Source organism: Myotis lucifugus, unplaced genomic scaffold, assembly GCF_000147115.1.
Source record: "Myotis lucifugus unplaced genomic scaffold, Myoluc2.0 scaffold_36, whole genome shotgun sequence".
NCBI lineage: Eukaryota > Metazoa > Chordata > Mammalia > Chiroptera > Vespertilionidae > Myotis > Myotis lucifugus.
The window spans coordinates 6,141,200-6,164,015 of NW_005871084.1; the positions used below are offsets into that span (position 1 = coordinate 6,141,200).

General features: G+C 42.7%; 1 protein-coding gene across 1 annotated transcript; it reads left to right on the forward strand.

Moving 5' to 3' along the window:
• The first annotated feature begins 351 nt into the window (after positions 1-351).
• On the forward strand, positions 352-22,799 carry SERPINB5 (serpin family B member 5). Its single transcript, XM_006087194.3, has 8 exons — positions 352-478; positions 6,497-6,671; positions 9,226-9,363; positions 12,472-12,478; positions 13,435-13,521; positions 15,964-16,106; positions 18,151-18,318; positions 21,102-22,799. The coding sequence occupies exons 2-8, from the start codon at positions 6,504-6,506 to the stop codon at positions 21,492-21,494; spliced, it is 1,104 nt and encodes a 367-aa protein (XP_006087256.1). The 5' UTR covers positions 352-478; positions 6,497-6,503; the 3' UTR covers positions 21,495-22,799.
• Positions 22,800-22,816: the final 17 nt, after the last annotated feature.

Below are 22,816 nucleotides of genomic sequence, written 5' to 3' on the forward strand. Positions count from 1 at the left end.
TTTACATGGAAAGGATGGAGGTTAGGGTGTTTTTTGTGGCACAGCCATATTTGAGAAGTATGAATTATTTACAACCATCACATGTGCCTTCTCTTTCATATAATAGTTCACCTTCTGATTCCTCATGGGTTACTAGGGTTGCTCTTATGTATATATTAGGCCAAGGCAGGATTTTTTGCAGCCCCTTCCTGCCTGAGCATGTAGGAGGCCTTTGGAAGCTGTACAGGCAACAGCAGCTTCAGCCTGAATAATTTCTTCAATCTTGGAGAAGCTGCCAGGAGACATGAGTAAGAGCTGAGCATGCAGAAGTGGGAGGGACGAGAGTACAGGTGGGGCGTGGCCTCAGCGGGAGTGGCCGGGGTTCAGGTGAGCAAGCTGGCTGCTCTGACCACAGAATTGCTTCCACAGCGAGGTCCTTCTCTGAGCTTGGCTTTCCTTTTCCCTTGCTGTGTGTTTTCCAGGATAACTGCAACTCCAGGTAAGCAAAGTGGGGGTGGCAGGGCTGGTGAGTTCCCTTTACAGGGCAATTCTTAACACAAAAGAGGTGTTGGAGCTGATTCAAGATAGTGAACAAAGTCAACATAAAGGGTTATTTTCAAGGTTAGGCTGTGGGCTTGGGGACTGTTGTCCATCACGCTGCACACGGGCAGCATCTCCAGCTCTCAGTCCTTTGGGAACCAGGAAGCCATATAGGGAGAGAAATCACTTAACCATACAAGGTAAGAATCTGAAAAAATAACATGGCTGGGAGGATTTGGTGGTGGTGGAGGGGCGGGGGGAGGAGGGGCATGGGCACAGCAGTGATTGATGGAGAAGGAAGTATTTCTGAGCACACTTTTGGGCCTTGGAATTAAGAATGAATTTTGAAATGCTTATTTCAGAAAGGGCCTGATACTCAAAACCTGGAGAAAGTGGCAACACATTTGAATGTCTGACTCACCTTCCTGGTTGGTTTTGTGTGCTTTAAGATTCAGACTTCAAAACTGCTCTTCTTCTTGGCATTTTTAAGCATCTAGTCGGTGTTCACTTACTTGAAACTGCCTTCTTCTAAGCAGAATGTATTCTCCCTCCCTGTTTCTGGGGTCTAGGATACTTGAAACAAGTTATAGATTTCAAATATGTATTCTTGGGCAACTTTTCAAACAGGTTGGCTCATCGTTTCTTTTTTTACAGTGGCTGCTGTTTATATGGCTTCGTTTAAGAGTATCATATTGAAGATTAACTTAACGTGTCAGGCTGTTCTGTAGACTCAGATTCAGAGCTGAGGGGTCTTAGACGTATTTCATCTCAGTTCTTCGTTCTGTAGATGAGCGTGGCTCACAGAGGTGACGACGTGGTGTTCTAAGTCACACAGCTTATAAGTGGCAAGATAATTAGAATTCAGGCCTTCAAACTCACAGCTTGTGGAAGTTTCCATGACAACATGGGTATTCTTAACAGCCTGTCATCCCCTTCATCACTCTAAAGGTTTGATAGAATTAGGTGGGTCTCAAGACTCAGTCCCTATCAGTAGGTGAAAGAATTGGCTGACTTCCTTGATTGGGGGAGAGAGAGATGGAAGCCAGCCTGAAGAAAATCCCAGAAAATGACTCAGGTCTACATCTTTGCTTCTTAACACTTTGAATTCTGCCACTTCAATCCCTCTGGGTTGTGGGTTGACTTTGAGGGTTGCAACCTCAGCAATCTTGGTCATGCTGGCGTGGCCAGTCTGGCTCTAGTTTGCTGTTAGGCAGCAGTGGGATGGCTCAGTCGTCAAGATCAGGCTTCTGAACAAACAGGAGGAGATAGGACATCTCACAATATCAGAGCAAAGTAGAGGTGCTCAAGCCATAGAAAATTAGGCCCTGACCTTATTACTAATAGCAGCCTTGTCCTTTCCTGCTAACAAAGGTCTTCCTGTATATGTTTACTCCTTTCGTCAATTCCTTTAATCCTGACAGTCTCTCACACTGCAGAAGCTCCAAGGTCTCCTATTTTCTTAACCTGGCTGTGTGTTTTTTTCCTCTTGAAATTGGAATATGGACAGCAGAAGCTGTGTTTTTAGGCATCTGGTGATAGTTACTCTAATAGGCAAGATTCCTCAAGGCCATTGCTTAAGGACTGGCTACACCAAATACTTAAGATTATTTTTTTCTCTGCATTTTTCTTCATATGTCATATGGGGCAGGTTAGCATGAATGACAACCACAATCACCTGACACAGTGAAAAGAATTTTAAGTAATGAGAAAGCTGTGCACCTGGCTGTGTGTGTGCATGCACGCACACGTGTATAGAGAAGAGTGTGGTGGGTGGTCTGTAGGGAGGCTGAACATATATTGTTCAGTACAGAACATGATTGAGAATGAAGGGGCATGTCAGAACAGCAAACATTATCCAGGACTGTCCCAGGCAGTGGGACATATGGTCAACCTGTCCCTAGAGCATTTATCTCAATCAAATGGTCTACCAACAAGTTTGAGGACCATTGGCTTAGATGCACTAAAGACTCTGGGAATCTTTGTGCAGGGGCTGTAAGTCTAGAGAAGTGAGCATGCCTGATCCTGCTCATGTTCTCGTGCACGCCCCTCCATTCATTTGGGATTGCTTGCAGTCTTTCTGGCCCACATTTTTTTCATAGCTAACTCCCACTTGTCTTTAGGACTCACCTTTAGTGTGACTTACTTAATGGCACCATCTCTGAGGAAACCTCACTGAGATTTCTATGATAAGTGAGCTCTCTCCCTCTCTCGTAAGGGTTCCCATGACAACCTGTGCTCCCCAAGAAAATGCCCAGGACTCATTACACACATCATGGCATTAGGCTGACAGCTGCTTGAAGGCAGGACCTGTGCTGGGTTCACCTTTGATTCCTTAACACTTAACTCAGTGCCTGACATGCATTTGGTACTCAGTTAATACTTTTTAAATGAAAGCAATATAACATTAGTCATTGGCCACATAAATGGCAGGAAGAGAACAAGAGATTCTCCAGGGAGGAAATGAGAGAAAAAAAAGTTTGTATTGATTTAAAAAAAGAAGCAAAGTACCTTGGTATCTCTAAAGGGTAATTCAGGACATGTAGGAGTTTTGGAACTCTAAAGACTTGTGGGAGAAAAAACATCAGCCAAGACACAGTTACTGAGGGTGGGGATGTGGTGTGGTTGGATGCACCAGGCTGGGTGCTGGGAGAAGTGAATGCTGGGGCTGGTTTTACCACTGTCACTCCCTTTGTGGGTGGCCTGGAGAATCCCTTCATCTTTGTCTGCCGCACTCTTCTCATCTGTAAGAGGAAGAAACGGAGCCAGACTAGATCCATGCCAAAATCTTGTCCCACTCTAAAGGTTTATGATTTTGGGACATATCGCAAAAACCAGGCAACTTAGTGATAAATTCTTACAGCTCTTTGTTGTTCATTTGTTGCATTTGAATTATTACTTAAATTTCCATTTCACTCTTTTAAACTTCTAAGTGACAAAAACATGCAGTATTTTCTACATTGGAACTGTAACTAAAATTATCTTTGTTATACTTATTCGAAGGTTTTCGTGAAGACCAAAGAAGTTATCTCTGTAAGAAAGTGATAATAAAATGAAAAAAAGTCTGTGGCAATTTTAGCACTCTGAGCAGAAGTCATTAGAAATGTAAATTTACTCTGCAGATCTTGCTCATCTCTACTCTTATATCCATAATTTTTAGAGTATTTGCTACTAAAATGGTCCACGTTGAACCTGATGGTTTTTCCTGTGTGTGTAGCTCACATTGCTAAGATCTGCTTAAATGCTTTGACTGCCGTGCAGCACGGGGAGGTGGCCACTCACTGTGGCCCAATCATCCCTTGAACTACCTTAGCCTAGATCAGCTCTGCAGTGTTTTGGGGTCACTTGGGACCAATCACTGAACAACTGGTCATATTTATCTGACAACATCTGATTGAGGAGTTAGCTGGTGATTGTTTGCTTCTATAGCAATTCCCATGTCCAGACCTCTTCTTTCTTTCTTTCCTTCTTTCTTTCCTTCTTTCTTTCCTTCTTTCTTTCCTTCTTTCTTTCTTTCTTTCTTTCTTTCTTTCTTTCTTTCTTTCTTTCTTTCTTTCTTTCTTTCTTTCTTTCTTTCTTTCTTCCTTCCTCCTTCCTCCCTCCTTCTCCTCCTTCTTCCTTCCTTCCTTCCTTCCTCTCTTTCTTTTTTTTTGCAGTGCTTTAATTCTTTATCGTTGAAAGTATTTGTCCAGACCTTTTCTGATACCTTTGTCAAGCATCAAACAACACTGTTGTTGCTGGGACCTCAGCTGTTAAGGGCTGCATGAACTTCCTCAGCCTGAAGGAGAATTTTCTGAGAAAGGAGATCGTCAGCACATGGATGGGAGGCAGGCCTGTTGGACACATGCTCTGAGGATTCTCATGCAAAGGAAGGGACTCTGAAAGGAGGGTCTGCACCCATGAGAAAGCCTCAGGTGTCAGGTGTGCTCTGATGAACATTCTCCAACAGCCACTTGAATCTATATCTTGAATTGCAACACAGTGTTAACTATGTTGTGTAATGAACTGTACAAAAAGCCAACTGTACAAAGTAGCTTGTATTCAGACAGAACTACTGAGACTAAGTGTATCTCAAAATGTTATAATGAATAATAGAATAAGCTTTGGTGGGACAAAACGGTAACACGAACATTTCCTTACTTTTTGGTATGCTTTGAGGTGTTTGTAGTCAAACTCCCTTAGCACAGTACTCCCAGGTCTTAAACACAGGTTTTCTACACAAAGGAAGTCAAACGTTAAAAGGAAAGCTTGTTATTGATTATGCAAAATTGTTGGAATTGCTCTCTTTGAGGATAGTGAATGCATTCTGGGAAGAACTACTTGTGTTTGTTAAAGCACAATTGGTATGTTTCAGGTTATTATTTATGTGATTAGGCCTCAGTTGTTGAAGCTTTGAGAAGTTTACAGGGATCTGGGCAGAGCCTTCTATATTTGGTGAAAAAACAGCTCATTCAAGCTTCTCAATTTGGTTGAGAAATAGCTCATGTTAAATTTTATTGTAGACAAACTCAGCATTATCAATGTTAAATTTGCTCCTGGAGAAAGGACTCCCTCAAATCTTTTGTGAATTTTCTTTTTATTTCCTCATGATGGACACACTGGTCCAAATACTCTGCACGCTCCCATTTCTGTCTCATTGTCCTCTGTACACCTCATGCTGGTCTCTGTGACTGGGGTGTGCAGTCGTCCCTTGGCCTCTGACCCCACCCCAGAAGAAAGAATAAGCCTGTGAGCTATCCACCCTGACTTTAGATGACCTTGAGATAGGTTTGCAATGAGAACACTGATCTGAGTTCTGTTAGCTGTGCTTGTCAGGGACATAAAGTAAAGGAGGAAGAAGTCTTTGGAGGTGACCAGTGAGCATGAACAGGGTCACAACCTGGTGACTTAACACAGAAATGTGTTCTCTCACAGTCCTGGAGGCCAGAAGTCTGAAATCAAGGTCTCGCAGGGCCACGTTCCCTCTGCAAGCCCTAGAGGAGACTATTCCTCGCCTCTCTCTTGGCTTCCGGGTTGCCATCCATCCTTGGTGTTCCTTGGCTTGTAGAAACATCACTCCAATCTCTGCCTGTTGTCACATTGGTGTCTTCGAATCATCTTCTCTCTGTGCCTGTCTGTCTCTGTCTTTCCTCCTGTTCTTTCTGATAAGGACACCAGTCATATTGGATTAGGACCTCAACTTAATCTATAAAGACCCTATTTTCAAATAAGTTCACATTCACTGGTACCCAGGGATGGGACTACAACATATCTTTTTGGGGAAACACAAATTCAACCCATAACGCCTACTATTAAACTGAATCACACAAAACTGCTGTGACTTGACTGTTTTTGATGTACAAAAATGCCAGTTTTGTATGCTTTAACCTCAATCCTATTTGAAACAATATGGATAAATAAAACCAACTGATTCTGTTCAGTGCCGTCAACTGCTCTGACCACTTGCTGAGGAAGAGGTGTGATCACTGGGCTCCTGACAGTGGTCATTGTGGCTGAGTATGCTTGAATTTGAAGATTTCGGGCAGAGCTGCTCACACTGAGGACCTCAAAAGCTGGGCCATTCAGATCTTAGGGTATTTGCCCAGAAGTGTCTTCCCCACTGGCTTTTTAAATTGCATTTAATGCAAAGTTCCTTCTTCTCTTCTATTCAAGACCATTACTTTGTTTAGATGGACTTTTTTTTTTTTTTAGGATTTTTAAAATTGATTTTTAGAGAGAGAAAACGGGAGGGGGAGAGAGAGAGAAAAACATAGATGTGATAATGAAACATTGATGGCTGCCTCCTGCACACCTCCCTACCAGGGATTGAGCCCGTAGCCCGGGCATGTGCCCTGACCTGGAGTTGAACCAGCAACCATTTGGTGCATGGGACAATGCCCAACCAACGAAGCCACACTGGGAGGGTTGTTTAGATGGAATACTTATTGGGGTGGCAGAATTCAGGTGAGAAGACTTTAAAGACCCTTATCCTTTGTTTCAGGCCCACGATGGATGCCCTGCAACTGGCAAACTCTGCTTTTGCAGTTGATCTGTTCAAAAAACTCTGTGAAAAGGAGCCAGCAGGCAATGTCCTCTTCTCTCCCATCTGTCTCTCCACCTCCCTGTCACTTGTTCAAGTAGGAGCCAAAGGTGACACAGCCAATGAAATTGGACAGGTAAGCCCCACACCTTGTTTCTACTTAGAGCAAGACTAGAGCAGTGGTTCTCAACTTTCTGGCCCTTTAAATACAGTTCCTCATTCATGTTGTGACCTAACCATAAAATTATTTTCATTGCTACTTCATAACTGTAATGTTGCTACTGTTATGAATCGTAATGTAAATATCTGATATGCAGGATGGTCTTAGGTGACCCCTGTGAAAGGGTCGTTTGACCGCCAAAGGGGTCGCGACCCACAGGTTGAGAACCGCTGGACTAGCGTTATTAGAACCCATGGGCAGTGCCTAAGGAAGGATGAATGGGGCTCTGTGGTCAGAGATGCTCAGGATTGAGAGTTGTGCCACTACTAACACTCTCAATCTACTCTCAAATGTGAACGAAAGCTTACTTATTTGTCCTGCAACCCTGGTACCATGTGTGGTGGAGAACCTGGGGATGTTCTAGGTAATCACAAGTTTTCCACTAATGAGTGGGCTTTGGCAAGTCATCCAACATCTTTCTATGTGCTATACTGTAAGAATCAACCAAGGTGGTGTTTATAAAATGTTCCACTGCAAAAACCCCAACCAGAAATAGTAGAAATCTATATCCCTGTGTTGTGCACAACATTTATTTACAGCATAATCTTTATTAGTTTTTACTGAAGTATAATGGACATTCAACATTATATTGGTTTCAGATATCAATGATGATTGATATTTGTATATATTGCAAAATGATAATCACAGTAAGTCTAATTAACATCATACATAGTTATAGAATTTCTTTATTTTTGTGATGAGAAATTTTAAGATCTACTCTCTTAACTTTCAAATATGCAACACAGTATTATTAACTATTGACACCATGCTGTATATTGACACCATCCCCAGGCCCTATTTTATAACTGGAAGTTTGTACCTTTTTACCCCCTTCACACATTCCTCTCACCCCACCCCCATTTACTGTTAGATGGTAAGTGAACACCCCTCTCATTCCATTCCATAAATATTCTTTAGTTGATTATCCTAGGTTTAACAGACTCTTTATTTCCATGAACTCATAGCATTTAAAAAGGGAACATCTTGTATCTACAAATCCTCAGAAAGTATGACCCATGAAGTCTTCTTTGGGTCCTGATAATTGAAGAATTTACACTTGAAATTGCGTGCACTTGAAAAAGAACCTTCAACTGTGGGAAGAGGAGCTGTCTTTTCACCTGTCCTGCTCTCTCATCCTCCCCCTCCCCCCAAATCTCTACCCTATCTCCAATTTCTCATCTCCCACTAGAGAGGGGACAGAAGAGACAACTTCCTGGGAGAAGGTCTTTTCCTCAGCAATAATAATAAGGGTGATGTACATGCAGTCGTTCCTCCAGCAGTAATTACCTGATTTTAAAATTTTCTGGTCCTTTTACCTGTCAGCAGGCATGAGAGTTATTCACTGCCTTGGACTAGCCAATGTGACCTTGCAATAGTGGGGCTATGCTACTCATTGGTGCCATGTGCCCATTTAGTGATGTTACCTGAGGTGTGGCCTCCAGGCACAGTTATGAGTTAGGAGGAGAGAATTGCCTTGTGCTGACGTCATGTTTTGAGGCACCAAGAGGCAGAGGAGATGCTGGGCTATTGATTGGGACAGAAGAAAAGTTAGGAACAAATGAAAAGGATTTAAGCCCTCCAGAAGATGACATTCTAGTTGTAAATGGCTTAGAAAGAACATTTTTAATTGATATACTTTAGGTGTTTTATGTATAATATCTGTAATCCTCATAACAACTCAGAAAAGTAGGTATTTCTAGTACAGTTTACAGAGGGGAGAGTGAAGCTGGGCAGAGCTGGGCTAGATTAGATTTCGAGTAGATATAGGCTGGGACTCAAAGGCCAGGTTGTCTGACTCTTGCCCACCCAGGGAAGCCCACCGTTGATGGTAAATGACACATCAGCCCATTTGGCACTTGTCAGAGGAACTAAAGGGACTAGATAGATCCTGGCTAGAGACTCCTCTACCCTGGAATCTGATACCCGCCTAATGATAGTCTCTTTTGCTATAATCTTTCTCTTCTTGTGTCTGAATTACATGGAAATTGTAACCCAGTTTCACTCTTTTCCAAGTTTGGGGAGCCTCTGTGTGAGCATTAGAGGCATCATTTTGAAGAAAGGATAAATTTTCCAATAGTTAAATCCAGAGAAGAATATCTTTATGGCAGAGTTTCCCAATGGGGACAATTTGGCCCTATTTTATCTACAAATCCCCAGAAAGTATGACCCATGAAGTGGATATTTGGCAGTGTCTAGAGACATTTTTGATTGTCACAAGTGGTACCTAGTAGGACAGAGATGCTGCTAACATCCTACAATACCCAGATATCTAGGACAGTCCCCGAAACCCCTCACCTGGCAGCCGAGAATACCCTGCCCGGAATGTCAGCAGGGCCAAGGTGAGAAGCCTTGCTTCATGGGACAATGGAGCAGGGAGACACTGCACCCCCACGGATGAGGGCAGGTACCATGTCCCCTGCAGCAGCAAGACACATGCTTCATGGGTCGTGGATTTTTTTTCTCTTCACAGGTCCTTCATTTTGAAAACGTCAAAGATGTGCCCTTTGGATTTCAAACAGTAACGTCAGATGTAAACAAACTTAGTTCCTTCTATTCGCTGAAACTGATCAAACGGCTCTATGTGGACAAATCTCTGAATCCATCTACAGTAAGTGGTTCAATGCCATTAACAAGATTTAACTTTTTCCCAGGATTGTCACTGTCACAAGGTCAGACTCACAGTTTTTTTTAATTTTTTTTATCCAGTAAAACTCACCTCTAGGATGCTCATTTATGGTTAGAGGCTAATTGAAATAACTCAGTCCTAGCGGAGAGGTTGAATATAGTGGGACTTAATTGTAGTCACATCTTCTAGCTCAAAATACAGAGAAGCTCACGGGCTTCTCTGGTCCCTCTCAAATACTCATATATCCTCCCCTTCCTCTTAGCTTCCTCATTTGGAGAAATGGAGAATAGAGTCACTAATAATGTATCTCCATGGATGCAAGGCAGCTCAGGGTTCACACCTTTCTTAAACAGCAAGGTACAAGGCCTCATTGTTTATGCACACAACGTTCTTCTGATTTTCTCAAAATCAATACGAAAAATAATGAACTATGAGTCAACAGTTTTCATCAGTCACACATTGTTTTTGTTCGTTTTCCTAGGCTGGCCATGAAGGTGTCTAAATAGGTAGTTCTGTGTATTTAATTCCAGCCATTTCTTGAAGGTTACTGGGGTTCCCTTAACTTTGATCCCAGAGTATAACATAATATTTTAAAAATCTGTATTTGAAACATATAGCTAACATCCTAGACTACAAAGAAGCTCATTCTCTATGTTAGTAATATAGAGTTGATTTAATTTGTGCTTGGATGGACAGAATTTTAAGCTTTCAAAATTTTAAAAGGTAGACTACCAGTTAAATATTTCACCATTTACTTTTTGCAGTAGCTGTTTGAGGACATTGGTCACTAGATATTTATTCTTGTTGTTGAAAGTCACACATACACAGCCATTTTTCTTTCAACAATCACCCACAGAACTGAAATAAAATATTGAGATGTGAGTTAGGACCTAAGTAGAGAAATAATTTAAAAGTTCCCTAGAGGGTCCTTAAGGAGATGTTTAATACATTTTGTGGCTGGCAGTGAGGACTGTGGAGGTCATTAACCTTGCTGAGGCTCCGACGTTCTTGGGTGGTCCCCGTTCTCTCAGTCTTGCTGAGGCTCCGATGTTCTTGGTTGGGTTGCAATGAACACAATCAATTTGGCTAAGGCTGTAGCTGCTCTGAAGAAATTGAAGGAGCCCATGTTAGGACATTTAGCCATCTATGTTCAGTTTGGTTGAACTTCTATTCAACGTTTTGAATTATTTCAACCAAACCAGGAATTGCAAGGAATTTTATTTTAAGACTGCTTTCCATGGCTCCTGTTGGTTGTATAGCACCTGAAAATTCACTCATAATAGTACAAAACAGGTGTGGTATCAGGAGGGCCACCTGAAGCAGAACTACCTGGGTGTTAAAAGTGCAAGCTCCTGGTCTCATATCACTTGAATCAAACTCAATAGGGATGGGATTTAGGGTTTTGCATTTCAGCAAGCAATAGAACTAGAATCACTGCTATGTTCTCTATAGCACTGTTTCAGACTTAATGTGCATCTTGATAGAACGCATGCTCTGACTCAGTAGGCCTGATATTCTGCACTGCCAACAACGTTCCAAGTGATGTTAAAGCTTTGGTACTTGGACCACACTTTGAGTAGCAAGAGCCTATAGAATATTTATTTCAGTGAGAGTAAGAGTTTTCTGCTCATAAAGTTCTCTTTTCTGTACATTTCTTCTATTCTAAGACACATAAATGTATGTACATTTTAATGTTTCTGAAATCATATTATAGCTGTTACATACATTCAACATGGTGTTTCTTTTCCAACCAAAGCTGATACTAAATTGATGAATGCTTTTAATAATTGATATGGTCTTAGAATTGAAGGAATGAAACATTCAATACAAAGAAAAGTCATTGATTCTTCCATGAGGTTTCAATTTACTGAATAGTACAGGTTTTGAAAGCGTATTCATAGTAATCCTATCTAATAAAAGACTAATATGCAAATTAGCCATCACTCCACGACAAAGATGGCGGTGCCCACAGCCAATAGGAGGGAATATGCAAATTGCTGTCACTTCTTGACAAAGATGGTGGTGGCTGGGCCAGGACACAGGCGTTTTGCCCCAACCCGCCGGTGGAGGGCCTCTGGGCCTGCTTGGTTGCCGCTGCCATGGGGACGGAGGAGCAGAGACACAAGCTTTCAAGGGGCCGGGCACCCAGCAGCTCCAAGTCCCGCAGCCGCAGCAGCATTGGGGCCGCTGGGGCTGGAGAAGCAGAGACACAAGCCCACAGGGGGATCCAGCACCCAGCAGCCCCAAACTCCGCCTCGGTACTGGGGCCGCTGGGGCTGGAGGAGCAGAGACACAGCCCACAGGGGGGCCCAGCACCCAGCAGCCCTAAGCCCCATGGCCGCAGAGGCGCTGGGGCCACTGGGGCTGCAGCGGAGACACAAACCCACAGGGCACCCAGAAGCTCCAAGCCCTGCAGCCGCCGTGGTGCTGGGGCCACTGGGGCCAGAGGAGCAGAGACACAGCCTGCAGGGGGCCTGGCACCCAGCAGCCCTAAGCCCCATGGCCGCAGAGGCGCTGGGGCCACTGGGGCTGCAGCAGAGACACAAACCCGCAGGAAACCTGTGGAAAGGAAGATAAACTATCATAACTTTAGATGAGAAAACTGACCCTGATTTATTTAGTGATATGGCCCACACCTTTCTATAAGCACAGGGTATGTTATGACCACTCCCAGGAAGGTCTGGTCAGAATACTGTCTCCAGGGAATAATGCTACTGTGGCAAATCATCTAAGAGAGGAAACAAGCTTTTGTTGGGTTTATTTTGAAGGTCAGAGAACAGGCCACCCCAACATATGCCGTGTTGTTATATTGATGATCTTGAGCTGCAGATGCTTGAAAAACAGCAAATGCAAGGAGAGGCTTTCACTAAAGTCTCCTGATCTGCCTAAAATTGGACCCCCCAAAAGGTCCCCTCAATGGGAAAAGTGTCATCAGCCAGTGAAGACTGACTCCTGTCACAGGACAGGAGACTAGAAGTTGACATCACACCCAAACTTTGTTACAAACTATCTGCCCCACCCCCATTCATCTTTCCTAAAAACAATTTTCTCTCCTCTAAGAGGTCTACATCTCCCGTCCCCTCTCCCTAGGAAGAAGGTATTTAAATCTGGATTCTAAGCCACCTTGGGGAGTTATTCATTTTCCCCTGGGATCTCCCACATATACACTAGGTACATATGTTAATGAACTTTTGTTTTTCTCTTGGTAATCTGTCTTTCATTACAAGGGCCTCTGCTAAGAACTCAGAAGGGTAGAGGAAAACTATTTTCCTCCTCCATAATTCTATCTCTGGAAATCAAGTCCCGGGCTGAACAGTGAGGTTGGCTCAAGTGCCAAGCAGTCCTGGCTGAGGGCAGGGAAGCTTCTAGGGGGAAATCAATGATATTGGCATCAAAGTAGGACAGAGGGCACACACATGGTTGCTGGTGGGAGTTTAAAGTGGTTCAACATTTTTGGAGGATGATTTGGCAAAATCGATAGAAATGTTCAAGGTACATCCAAGAGTCTTCTTCTAGGAATCTCATATGCTGAGATAAAGCACAAGTGCATAAGCCCTGGTCAGAACCCAGGATGCTACTATGGGCTCCCTTTCCATGATAGGAAAACCTGCTAACAACCTGCATTTTTAGAACAAGGTGGCATCTATACTAATAAAAGGGTGATATGCTAATTAGACTGAACATCTTCCGGACAAAGCCATAGTGGCAGGGCTGAGGCAGAGGCAGTTAGAGGCGATCAGGCAGGCAGGGAAGAGCAGTTAGGGGGATCAGACCATCAGGGGAGAGCAGTTAGGGGGATCAGGCTGGCAGGCAGGTGAGCGGTTAGGAGCTAGCAGCCCTGAGGAGTCCCGGATTGGAGAGGGTGCAGGCCAGGCTGAGGGACCCCCTGCTCCCATGCAGGAATTTTGTGCACTGGGCCTCTAGTAGACACATAAAAGTCCTTTTGTTAGAGCCATGTAAAGATGTGATGGTTTGTTAGAGCCAGGTAAAGATGTGATGGTTTGACCACAGACTGCAAGTACTTTGTGATTTTATGAACTGGATGCTTTTCAGGAGAGGAGATGGAAACTGTTGACTTCAAAGATAAATTGGAAGAAACGAAAGGTCAGATCAACAACTCAATTAAGGATCTCACAGATGGCAAGTATTTTTTATCTACTCTGCTTATGTACTTATGTACTTATTCTCATGAATCTTTCTGCTAAGCAAAAAACTTGAACACCTGGGGGACTCCTGAGGTGTTTTTAGTACAGAAGCTAAATTCTTGCCCATTGAACCATTTCAACAACGCAGATTTCTGGACCTTTCCTCCATCACCTTATCACTTGGCAGGAATTCCTGGTGCTTTGTTTTTATTTAGGCAAGTAGACCCTGCGCCCTCCTGGAGCCTCAGCTGTGCCTCTAACAAGTCTGGCTTTAGACAAGTCATGAGTCCAGTTTTTCATTGTAAACCTGAAGGGCTTGGACTATAACTTGATGATCCCTGAGGACACTTTTAGCTCAAACATTCTACAAGTTTTTTAAGGAAAAAGGGATTGAGAGTCTTAAGCAATCAAATATACATAGAGCAAAAGTAAAACAAAACTAACCATAGTGGATGGAAATGTGTCCTCAGTCCCATAGCTCCCCGACCTGGTCGGCCCTCTGCTAGCCCCTGGCTCTTACCTGCAGCATCTACCTGGTCCTGCCTCTGGCTCAGCACTTCCCTCAGTCTCTCCATTCCCTGAATCCTCCCTCCATTACAATTCTGTGAATCTTCCTTGTTGGAAAAGAATTATAAGTAAGATGATTTTGAGTGCAGGTCAGCGTCCACATCCCCGTTCCAGGCACACATTTATATTTACACATGGAGGGACCTGTTGGGACACAGCACTTCATTGTGAGGATGTGAACGACAGTGATGGGTTTTTCAGGCACCACTGCAGTCTGATGAGCGATAGGCTTCTGGGGCAGGGACACACGCTTCCTGTATGAATGGCCAGAGCCACTCTGTGGCTATGAGGGCTCAGGAATGATAGAGTCCATGCCATAGCTTCAGAGTGAGGACATGGAAAAACATTGGCCTTGGAATCTTCAAATCCTCAGGTTCAGATCTAGGCACTGCCACTTATTAACTGAAGTGTTTGGATACAGAGCCTCAGTTTACTGAACTGTAAAATGGGGTATATGTTATATAATTTAATTTTTACATGTTTTTTGTGGGGATGAACTTAGATGATATGTGGTAATCAATAATGTGTGGTAGCCAAGATGGTAGCCATAGATCTGGATGCACACACACACGTATGCATGCATATATATTTGTTATTGAAATGAAGTCCCTATACTTTCATATGTAGAGAGAAAACTGGTATAACATCAGGTTAAACATAGTCACAAGTAAAAAGCAGCTCCTATTTAAACAGTTGTGTAACAGTTTTGCCTTTAGATTTTTTAAATAATAGCATTTTCCCTCTTTGGGCCTTTGTTTTAAAATCTTCATAAATTTAAGGTTTTTACTGGGGAAGTTAGTTCAGTGAAAAGGCCTCTGCATTTGGAATCTGGAGCTCAAGGTTTCAGTTGAAGCCACTTCCCAGCTCCCCCACTTCTCTGGCCTTCGAGTTTCCTCAATAACACTATTACATATTTGACAAGTCTCGTAGCATTGGTGACATAATGTGCAGGTCCCAGAGCAAAGTGAAACTGCAGGGTCCTTTATTTAAAAATGTATTAATTTTAAGATGGTGACAGCAGAGCATTAACCAGTGAAGGGACCTTCACATGCAGGTCACAGGCCTGTGCTGTGGGCCTAGAGATTACGTAAATGAAAATCCCTTGCAAAAACACCAGTGCTATTCGAATAGGAGGACTTAATTTCATTAGGGGGTTATCACCACTGAACTGTTCTGCTGTTGTGACTATAGTGACTACTGTTGCGATAGAGCCTGCTGACCTTGGTGCCAACTGGCTGCCATGTGGGGAGAGGCAGGGAGCTGTGGGTGCAGGGCAGAGTGCTGTCCTGGTTCTGACTTGCTTTCCAGCTGAGCAAACTAGAAAGCTACTTGGCCTCTCTGAGCCTCAGTTTCCTCAGCTATAAGATGGGGATGATGATCCTTGCCTTGCGGGATCACTGTGAGAGACATGAGCTGAAAATGCCGAGCACATCCATGCATTTCCATTCCAGAGCGCAGGTCTCCACCTTTGCTCCTGTGTCCTCTTGGGCACATGACTTTTCACCAAGGCTCTGCTTCCTTGTCTGTAAAAAGGGGAGGAATACACAATAGCATGTATATACATGTCTAGCATGTGGCCTGGCTCAGGATGGGCATTTGGTAGCTTGTGCCTGTCTTCTTCCTCCTCTTCCGTTCTTTTTCCTCCTTCCCCCCTTCATTCTCCTCCTTAGGTGTCTTTGGTAAGACCAGGTGTGGGGAAATGCAAGGAGAGAAAGGAGTCCTTCTGAAATGAGGTGGTCTGGCTCTCACACCCTCCCTGGTGTGGCTCTGGAAGGTGTTAAATACCCAGTGAGTGGACAGGCATGTGCATAGTAGGTGTAGTTGGGAAGAATAACCCTGTGCAATTTGTGGTTTCTACAATTGTTTGCAGGCCACTTTGAGAACATTTTATCCAACAACAACGTAAATGATCAGACCAAAATCCTCGTGGTTAATGCCGCCTACTTCATTGGAAAGTGGATGAAGAAATTTCCTGAATCGGAAACCAAAGAATGTCCTTTCCGAGTCAACAAGGTATGTGGGCAGCGTGTCAAAGGGTCCCAACTATAGATTTGACAATTACAGCCACCGAAGGGACCGTAGGAGTTCACCCCAGTGAGGGAAATGAAGGCACAGTGGTGGCATGCCTTCCCTGGTAGAAAAAGAACCGTAACCCAGAGACTCTCTCTCTTCTCCAGAATGTTCTCAGAGTCTGAGCTGAGTGGGGGCTTATAAAGCTCACAGCCCAGTGGGTAAAGCTAAATCACCCACTGGAAAATGCCTACAAATATTAGGGATGATTAGCAAGAAAGGCAAAGAAACAAACTAAATCCGAACCTCAGAGGCCTTTGAATCATCCTGAAACCTGGGTCATTTGAGGTTCTTGGTCAAGGTCAATACCCTCCTCTGCTCTGTTTCTCATCTGTTCATAGTGAAGTCAATGGTTATGATATTTTAATGTATGAGGTGCTTTGAGACAGTGTTGGCTGTGAGAAACCTGTTTTGCAGGAAAGTCTCATTAAAACTCCTGGGTGAATAATGAGGCCATATCCCATGTGAAAAAGAATTAATGTGAATAGGTAAAGTGCCTCTTCTAGAAAGGAATTCAGAGAACCGAGACTTGAAAATTGACCTATTTCATTCAAGGACCTAGGCCACCCAGAAGTCTATATGATGATGATGTGATTTGGTCTCATTTAATGAGATATGACTGTGTTAAGAATGCAGACTGAATCCCAGGTAGCACAATACCTGAAGGGAGTAAGTTTACCTGGCAGCTCCCATTCATTCATTCTAGTTTGCAAGTTTCTCCCAGCACCTTGAGTACCTAGTATTAATCACTTTTTTTTTTGCCAAATATTATAACACCACCTTTTAAACACTAGAAACCAGGAAGAAAAGACCTTCAAGATACAATTTATACCCGAGTTAGCTGGACTGGCATTTGGTACTTTTTCTTTGTACCCACAAAATTTTATTTTCATTCCCACCTCAGGTGCGCTTTCCAGAGTGAAATAGAATTATATTCTTACTTATCTACATCCCTCTTGAGTGCATGGGCTTTGTAAAGGCAGAGATAATGCCTTATTCATCTCGGTTTCTAACCCCTGGCCCAGGCCCTGGTACATTAGCAGGTGCTCAGCAAATGTCAAATGAATGACCAATCTCTAAGGGTCAGTTTGAATAAACAGTCAATAACAGACCGAACCTGATTGGCCTTTGGGACCACCATGGGTCCCTATACAAGATCTATTCGGCATTTCCATTGGGAGGGGACAGTCATAGCTGAGAGGGCTCCCTACCCTCCTCAAAAACCCAGACATCCTAGGGAGGGCCTGGCCTTTCCGCCACTTCCTCTTCCTAACTCACCTGTACAGTGGCCTTCTCAAAGCTGCCTGCAGGGCAGGACTGACCCTGCACACAGCCGCCAGTCACAAGACATTTGACCCTTTAGACTGTATTTTTCACATACAGGTTCTTGGGTCTTAAACATGGCTTTGAAGTGTCATTGATCTCTCAGTGTTTCACCCAATAAAACAATAAAACAAGACTCAAAGCTGTGTGGGGACACACCCTCCTTTAGAGTGCAAAGGTCATTACTTTTCCTTTGACTTGCTTTTTTCAGCCCCTGAACTTTCTGAGTGACTTTACTAAGCTTCTCCTCATGTCTTGTGGTGTCTCCTTTAAGGATTAGACTAAATTGATGATGTTATAGTATTAAAAGTTTAGGGTAGTGTTTATTCTAACAAAGGTGGATACACACCACAGATTTTTGTATTACTAACCTAAGAATTAAAAGGCCTAATTAGTTTAATTTCCCCCTCTAACAAAGAGAGAGAACAAATATTTGATGTGTTCTATTTTTATTATAACAAGAATAAATGAATGCATATATATATGTGTGTGTGTATAGATATGTGTCTATATATGTGTGCATATGTGTGTGATGTGTTTATATGTATGTGTACATATAAAAGCGTAAGTCATTGTCTTTTATGGAGGAAAATAAGATATATATCTCTATATATACATGCGTGAATGAAAAAGCAAGCAGCCCAGGTTTCTTCTCCTCTTCCAGACGGACACCAAGCCAGTGCAAATGATGAATCTGGAAGCCATGTTCTGCATGGGCAACATTGACAGTATCAACTGTAAGGTCATAGAGCTCCCCTTTCAAAACAAGCACCTCAGCATGCTCATCCTGCTGCCCAAGGACGTGGAGGATGAGTCCACGGGTCTGGAGAAGGTGAGGAAGGAGGTGGGTGGGCAGCACCAAGGTGCCCTCTGCCTTGGCAGAGCCACATGGCCAGCCCTTGAGGGGCTGTCTGCCTTATGCCTCACTTGCTCTGTCATTTCCAAGGTTTGTGGTCCTTTCTGGGCCTTTCTCTTTAATGTTCAAACAGCCAACATTTATTTGGCACTTACAATGTGTGCAGAACTGTAAATTCCCTGTGTGCACGACCTCATTTAACTCTCACAACAGGCCTAGGAATTAGAAACTATCACCACAGCCGTTCCCAGTGAGGGAATTGAGGCACAGAAGGGTAGGTAACTGGTCCATGGTAGGTAACATGACATGGTCATCAGTGGTTTGTAGAATCATATTTGAGCCCAAGAAGTTGGAATTCATGTTCTTAACTCTAGACTAGAGTTTCTTATCATTAGCATCTTGCATCAACACAGCGCATTTGTTAAACAATTGATGAGCTAATATTAATACAGGATTATTTACTAAAGTCCACAGTTTACATTAGGGTTCACTCTGTGATGTGCCTTCTATGAGTTTTTTGTTGTTCTTTGTTGTTAACCTCATCTGAGGATATTTTTCCATTGATTTTTAGAGAGACTGGAAGGGAGGGGGAGAGACGCAGAGAGAGAAACATCTATGTGGGAGAGACACATGATTGGTTGCCTCCCTTAAGTTCCCCGACCTGGGAGGGGATTGAGCTTGCAACCCCAGGACACGCCCTTGACTGGAATCCAACAGGGGCTCCTTCAATCCTCAGGCTAACACTCTATCCACTGAGCCAAACTGGCTAAGGCACATTCCATGAGTTTTGAAAAGTTCTTTTCATTCATACACACATATATGAGATTTAATTATGCTTCGTATTTCATACAGGTTATCAGAGGCACAATATTGAAACACGGTAGAAGTTTTAAGTGCTTGTGAAGGATGTAGCTTCCCCTCTGCTGGTCAGCTTGCTCCTGTGGCCCACTGTTCTCCCTCACTCCCCACTGGCTTCCTAGCTTCCATCCACCTGGGCCTGTCCCGGCCAGGGAGAAGGAGGGAATCTTTGAGGAACTCAGGGGTCACCTGCTGTATTTTCAGTCATGCCTCAGTGACTCCCTCACTTTCGAAGGTTGATCTAACTTAGTCACATCTTATCTGTTACTGCAGCTATCATTATGCTTTCTCTACCATTTGTTCATTGAATTCAAGTCCATCTCCATTCTTCTTTTACTCACCGGTCTCTCTGTTTTACTCCACTTCATGCTTTCCTCTCATTTTTTCCATCAGCCATTATTCAGCGGTCTCCCACTTTACTTAAAATATCCACATAGGTTTGTTTTTTTTTTCATATGATAGAATGAAAGGAGCAAGTTAAGATGTGCTCAATGAACTTTAAAAAAATTTGTTTTATTGATTTTTACAGAAAGAAAGGGAGGGTGAGAGAGAGATAGAAGCATCAATGATGAGAGAGAATTGTTGATCGGCTGTCCCCTGCGTGTGCCCTGACCAGGAACTGATCTGTGACTTCTTGGCTCCTGGGTCATAGCTCAACTACTGAGCCACACTGACTGGGTTCAATGAACAATTTTAAGATGAAACCATATTATGCTTTATTTTATATCTCTCATTACAAATAAAATATTTTGTTGAATCCAATATTTCCAAAATACTATCATTTTAACATGCAATTGCTATAAAAATTATTAATGAGATATTTTACATACTTTGTAATAAGTCTTGGAAATCTGCTGTGTATTTTACACATAGAGCATTTCTCAATTCTTACTGATCACATTTTAAGTGCTTTTCATAGCCATGTATTGGCCACTGTATTGGACAGTATAGATATGGAGGTTTCCTGTTAGGACAGATGAATATTTAGCTTTTATGCAGATTAAGAACATAACCTGCGATTTTTTCGATTTATTGAGGTATAATGAAACAAAATTGTAAGATACTTAAAAACACGTGAGCCCAGTTTAGTGTATAGCAGGATGATTTAATAAATATATAAATTGTAAAAGTTTATTAACACACCCATCACTATATATATATACATATATCTTTTATCTCTTAAAAAATAAACAACTGAAATGGATGCATTCATTGCCTACTCTCCTAAAGAATGATCATAGACAGTTCAAATTTTCATTCTAAAAAGAATTTACCTTAGTTTTAATTTGAGTTATTAAATTTGATGTCAAGCAGAGTACATGATTGTTCTGGATTTCCTAGTAGTGAAATAAAAATAAGCATTTGAGAAATCCTATATAATAAAAGGCTACTATGTAAATTGTCCCCTCGGCCGGGAGTTCGGGAGTTTGGGAGTTTGACCAGGGGCAGGGCCAGCCGGCCAACTGCCTGTGGCCCCTCCCCCTGGCCAGCTGGCCAATTGGCCTTTATCAGGATGGGCCGGCTGGACCCCACCCATGCACAAATTCGTGCATCGGGCCTCTAGTATTATATATGAAAACACTTCTGATTTTGTTTCACTATTAGTTATGCAACACCATAATCCATGCATTTATTTCTATAAAACTACTCTACAGCTTCAAAGAACTGCCCTCATAAATTGCAGTTCAAAGGGACCACAGTTGTAGGGTGGGGTGGAGACCAATGCTAGGTGGAGGACCTTTTAAAAGAGAAACTAGTCACACACCCAACCTGCAGGGCTGATTCCATTTTTGATGGTCCCTCTGTATTACTTCCAAACTGGGCTCACCTGTTTTGCATCAAGCAGGGTCTTTTACCACAGGAAGTAGAAACAATAATTTCCTCTCCTTTTTGCCCTTCAGGTTGAAAAACAACTCAACTCAGAGACGCTCTTGCAGTGGACCAATCCCAGCACCATGGCCAATACCAAAGTCAAACTATCCATTCCAAAATTTAAGGTGGAAAAGATGATTGATCCCAAGGCTAGTCTGGAAAACCTAGGGCTGAAAAGTACCTTTGATGAGAGTACATCTGATTTCTCTGGAATGTCAGAGACCAAGGGAGTGGCGCTCTCCAATGTTATTCACAGAGTGTGCTTAGAGATAAGCGAAGATGGTGGGGATTCCATAGAGGTGCCGGGATCAAGAATCCTGCAACACAAAGATGAATTCAGGGCCGACCACCCATTTATTTACATTGTCAGGCACAACAAAACTCGAAACATCGTTTTCTTTGGCAAGTTCTGTTCTCCTTAAGTGTCAGAGCCCAGGTCAAGTCCCACCTGGCTTTTCTGTAAACTCTACAACCAGAGAATCCCTTTATAAACATGATAACTTGTTAATATTGCTGGAGGAGGAATGCCTTGGTGCTTGTTCTATGTAGCCTTCACACTAATAGGCCTTTTTCTCCCAATCTTTTCTTTTATGCCCCTTTCCTCCCATCAAAGACAATACTTTGAAGGAAAAGAAAATATGTATTCATTATTTGTTACACTATCTAGGGTTATGGGCAGATATACAGTTGTTCACAAAGAAAATTCCCATAAAGAGCTTTGCCTTCCTTCATTGGGATACAGAATGTTCCAGATGTTCTCACTTCCCTGAAAGGCTAAACAAACTGTGGTTTATGGGATCTGACAAACTTTCCTGGTTCCAGTGAAATGTGAGCACATGGTCAGGCTACTGTAGGTCCACAGCTCTTTATGCTAAACCCTGAGGGACAAATGTATTCTTCAAGCTCTGCCTTTGGGGGCTTTTAGAAAGATAATGTGTTGCACAAACTGTATGTTATGGAAGTCCATTGAAAGAGTCTGAAACAACATCCTATATAGAAGTCATTACCTTAATATTCCTGCCATAAAATGTATAATATTGACACAAAATGGATAAAGGTTTTGCTGACAAATGGGGTATGACACCAGCTCGTGAACAGGCTTTGTTTTTAGAACGTTTTGAGACTTTGGAATGTTGGCTAAGGAATTGCAGACCTAGCGTAGCTGACGTGCAGCCCCTCAAAGGAAGGGCAGATCTAATTCATTTTCACTTTTGATAGAATGACTACCTGGTCATTTGGTTGGGGACAGACTGATGGCTGGGGCTTCTGACTCAGCAAGGTTTTGGATCTTTGACAGCCAGGGCCTTAAAAAGCACAGGGACCCTCACGGTAGCCAATAAAGGAGTTTTATGAGTGTTGAAGGAACTTGCCTCTTTGTCTAATGTGGTAGTGGGGAAGGGAATGAAACTTACATCTTTAGAAAATATAACTAGAGCCATTGAAGTGCTCACGTGGCTTTGACATACTTTTTCTAAGACTGTGGGTTTAGTCACTATAGATAGCTAGTCAGTCACTTGCATTAATAGTAATTTTAAAAGTTGATCTGATAAGTTATCTATATTACAAGTTCACATATTAATTCACTATCAAAAGAGGACATTTACGAAGATTTTGTGACAACACATCCCCATCTCTTCCTTGTAAATAGGTTCCACTGTCTTCTTGCTCCAAAGGATTAATATAAAATTTCTTTTATGCTATTGACAATAAAATATTATTAAACTACATGTCTTGTTTTTTTCTC

Coding starts and splice junctions, on each gene's coding strand:
- SERPINB5 (XM_006087194.3), top strand. CDS start 6,504: ATGGATGCCCTGCAACTGGCAAACTCTGCTTTTGCAGTTGATCTGTTC. Junction 13,522..15,963: donor AATTAAGGATCTCACAGATG/GCAAGTATTTTT, acceptor AATTGTTTGCAG/GCCACTTTGAGAACATTTTA. Junction 16,107..18,150: donor GTCCTTTCCGAGTCAACAAG/GTATGTGGGCAG, acceptor CTCCTCTTCCAG/ACGGACACCAAGCCAGTGCA.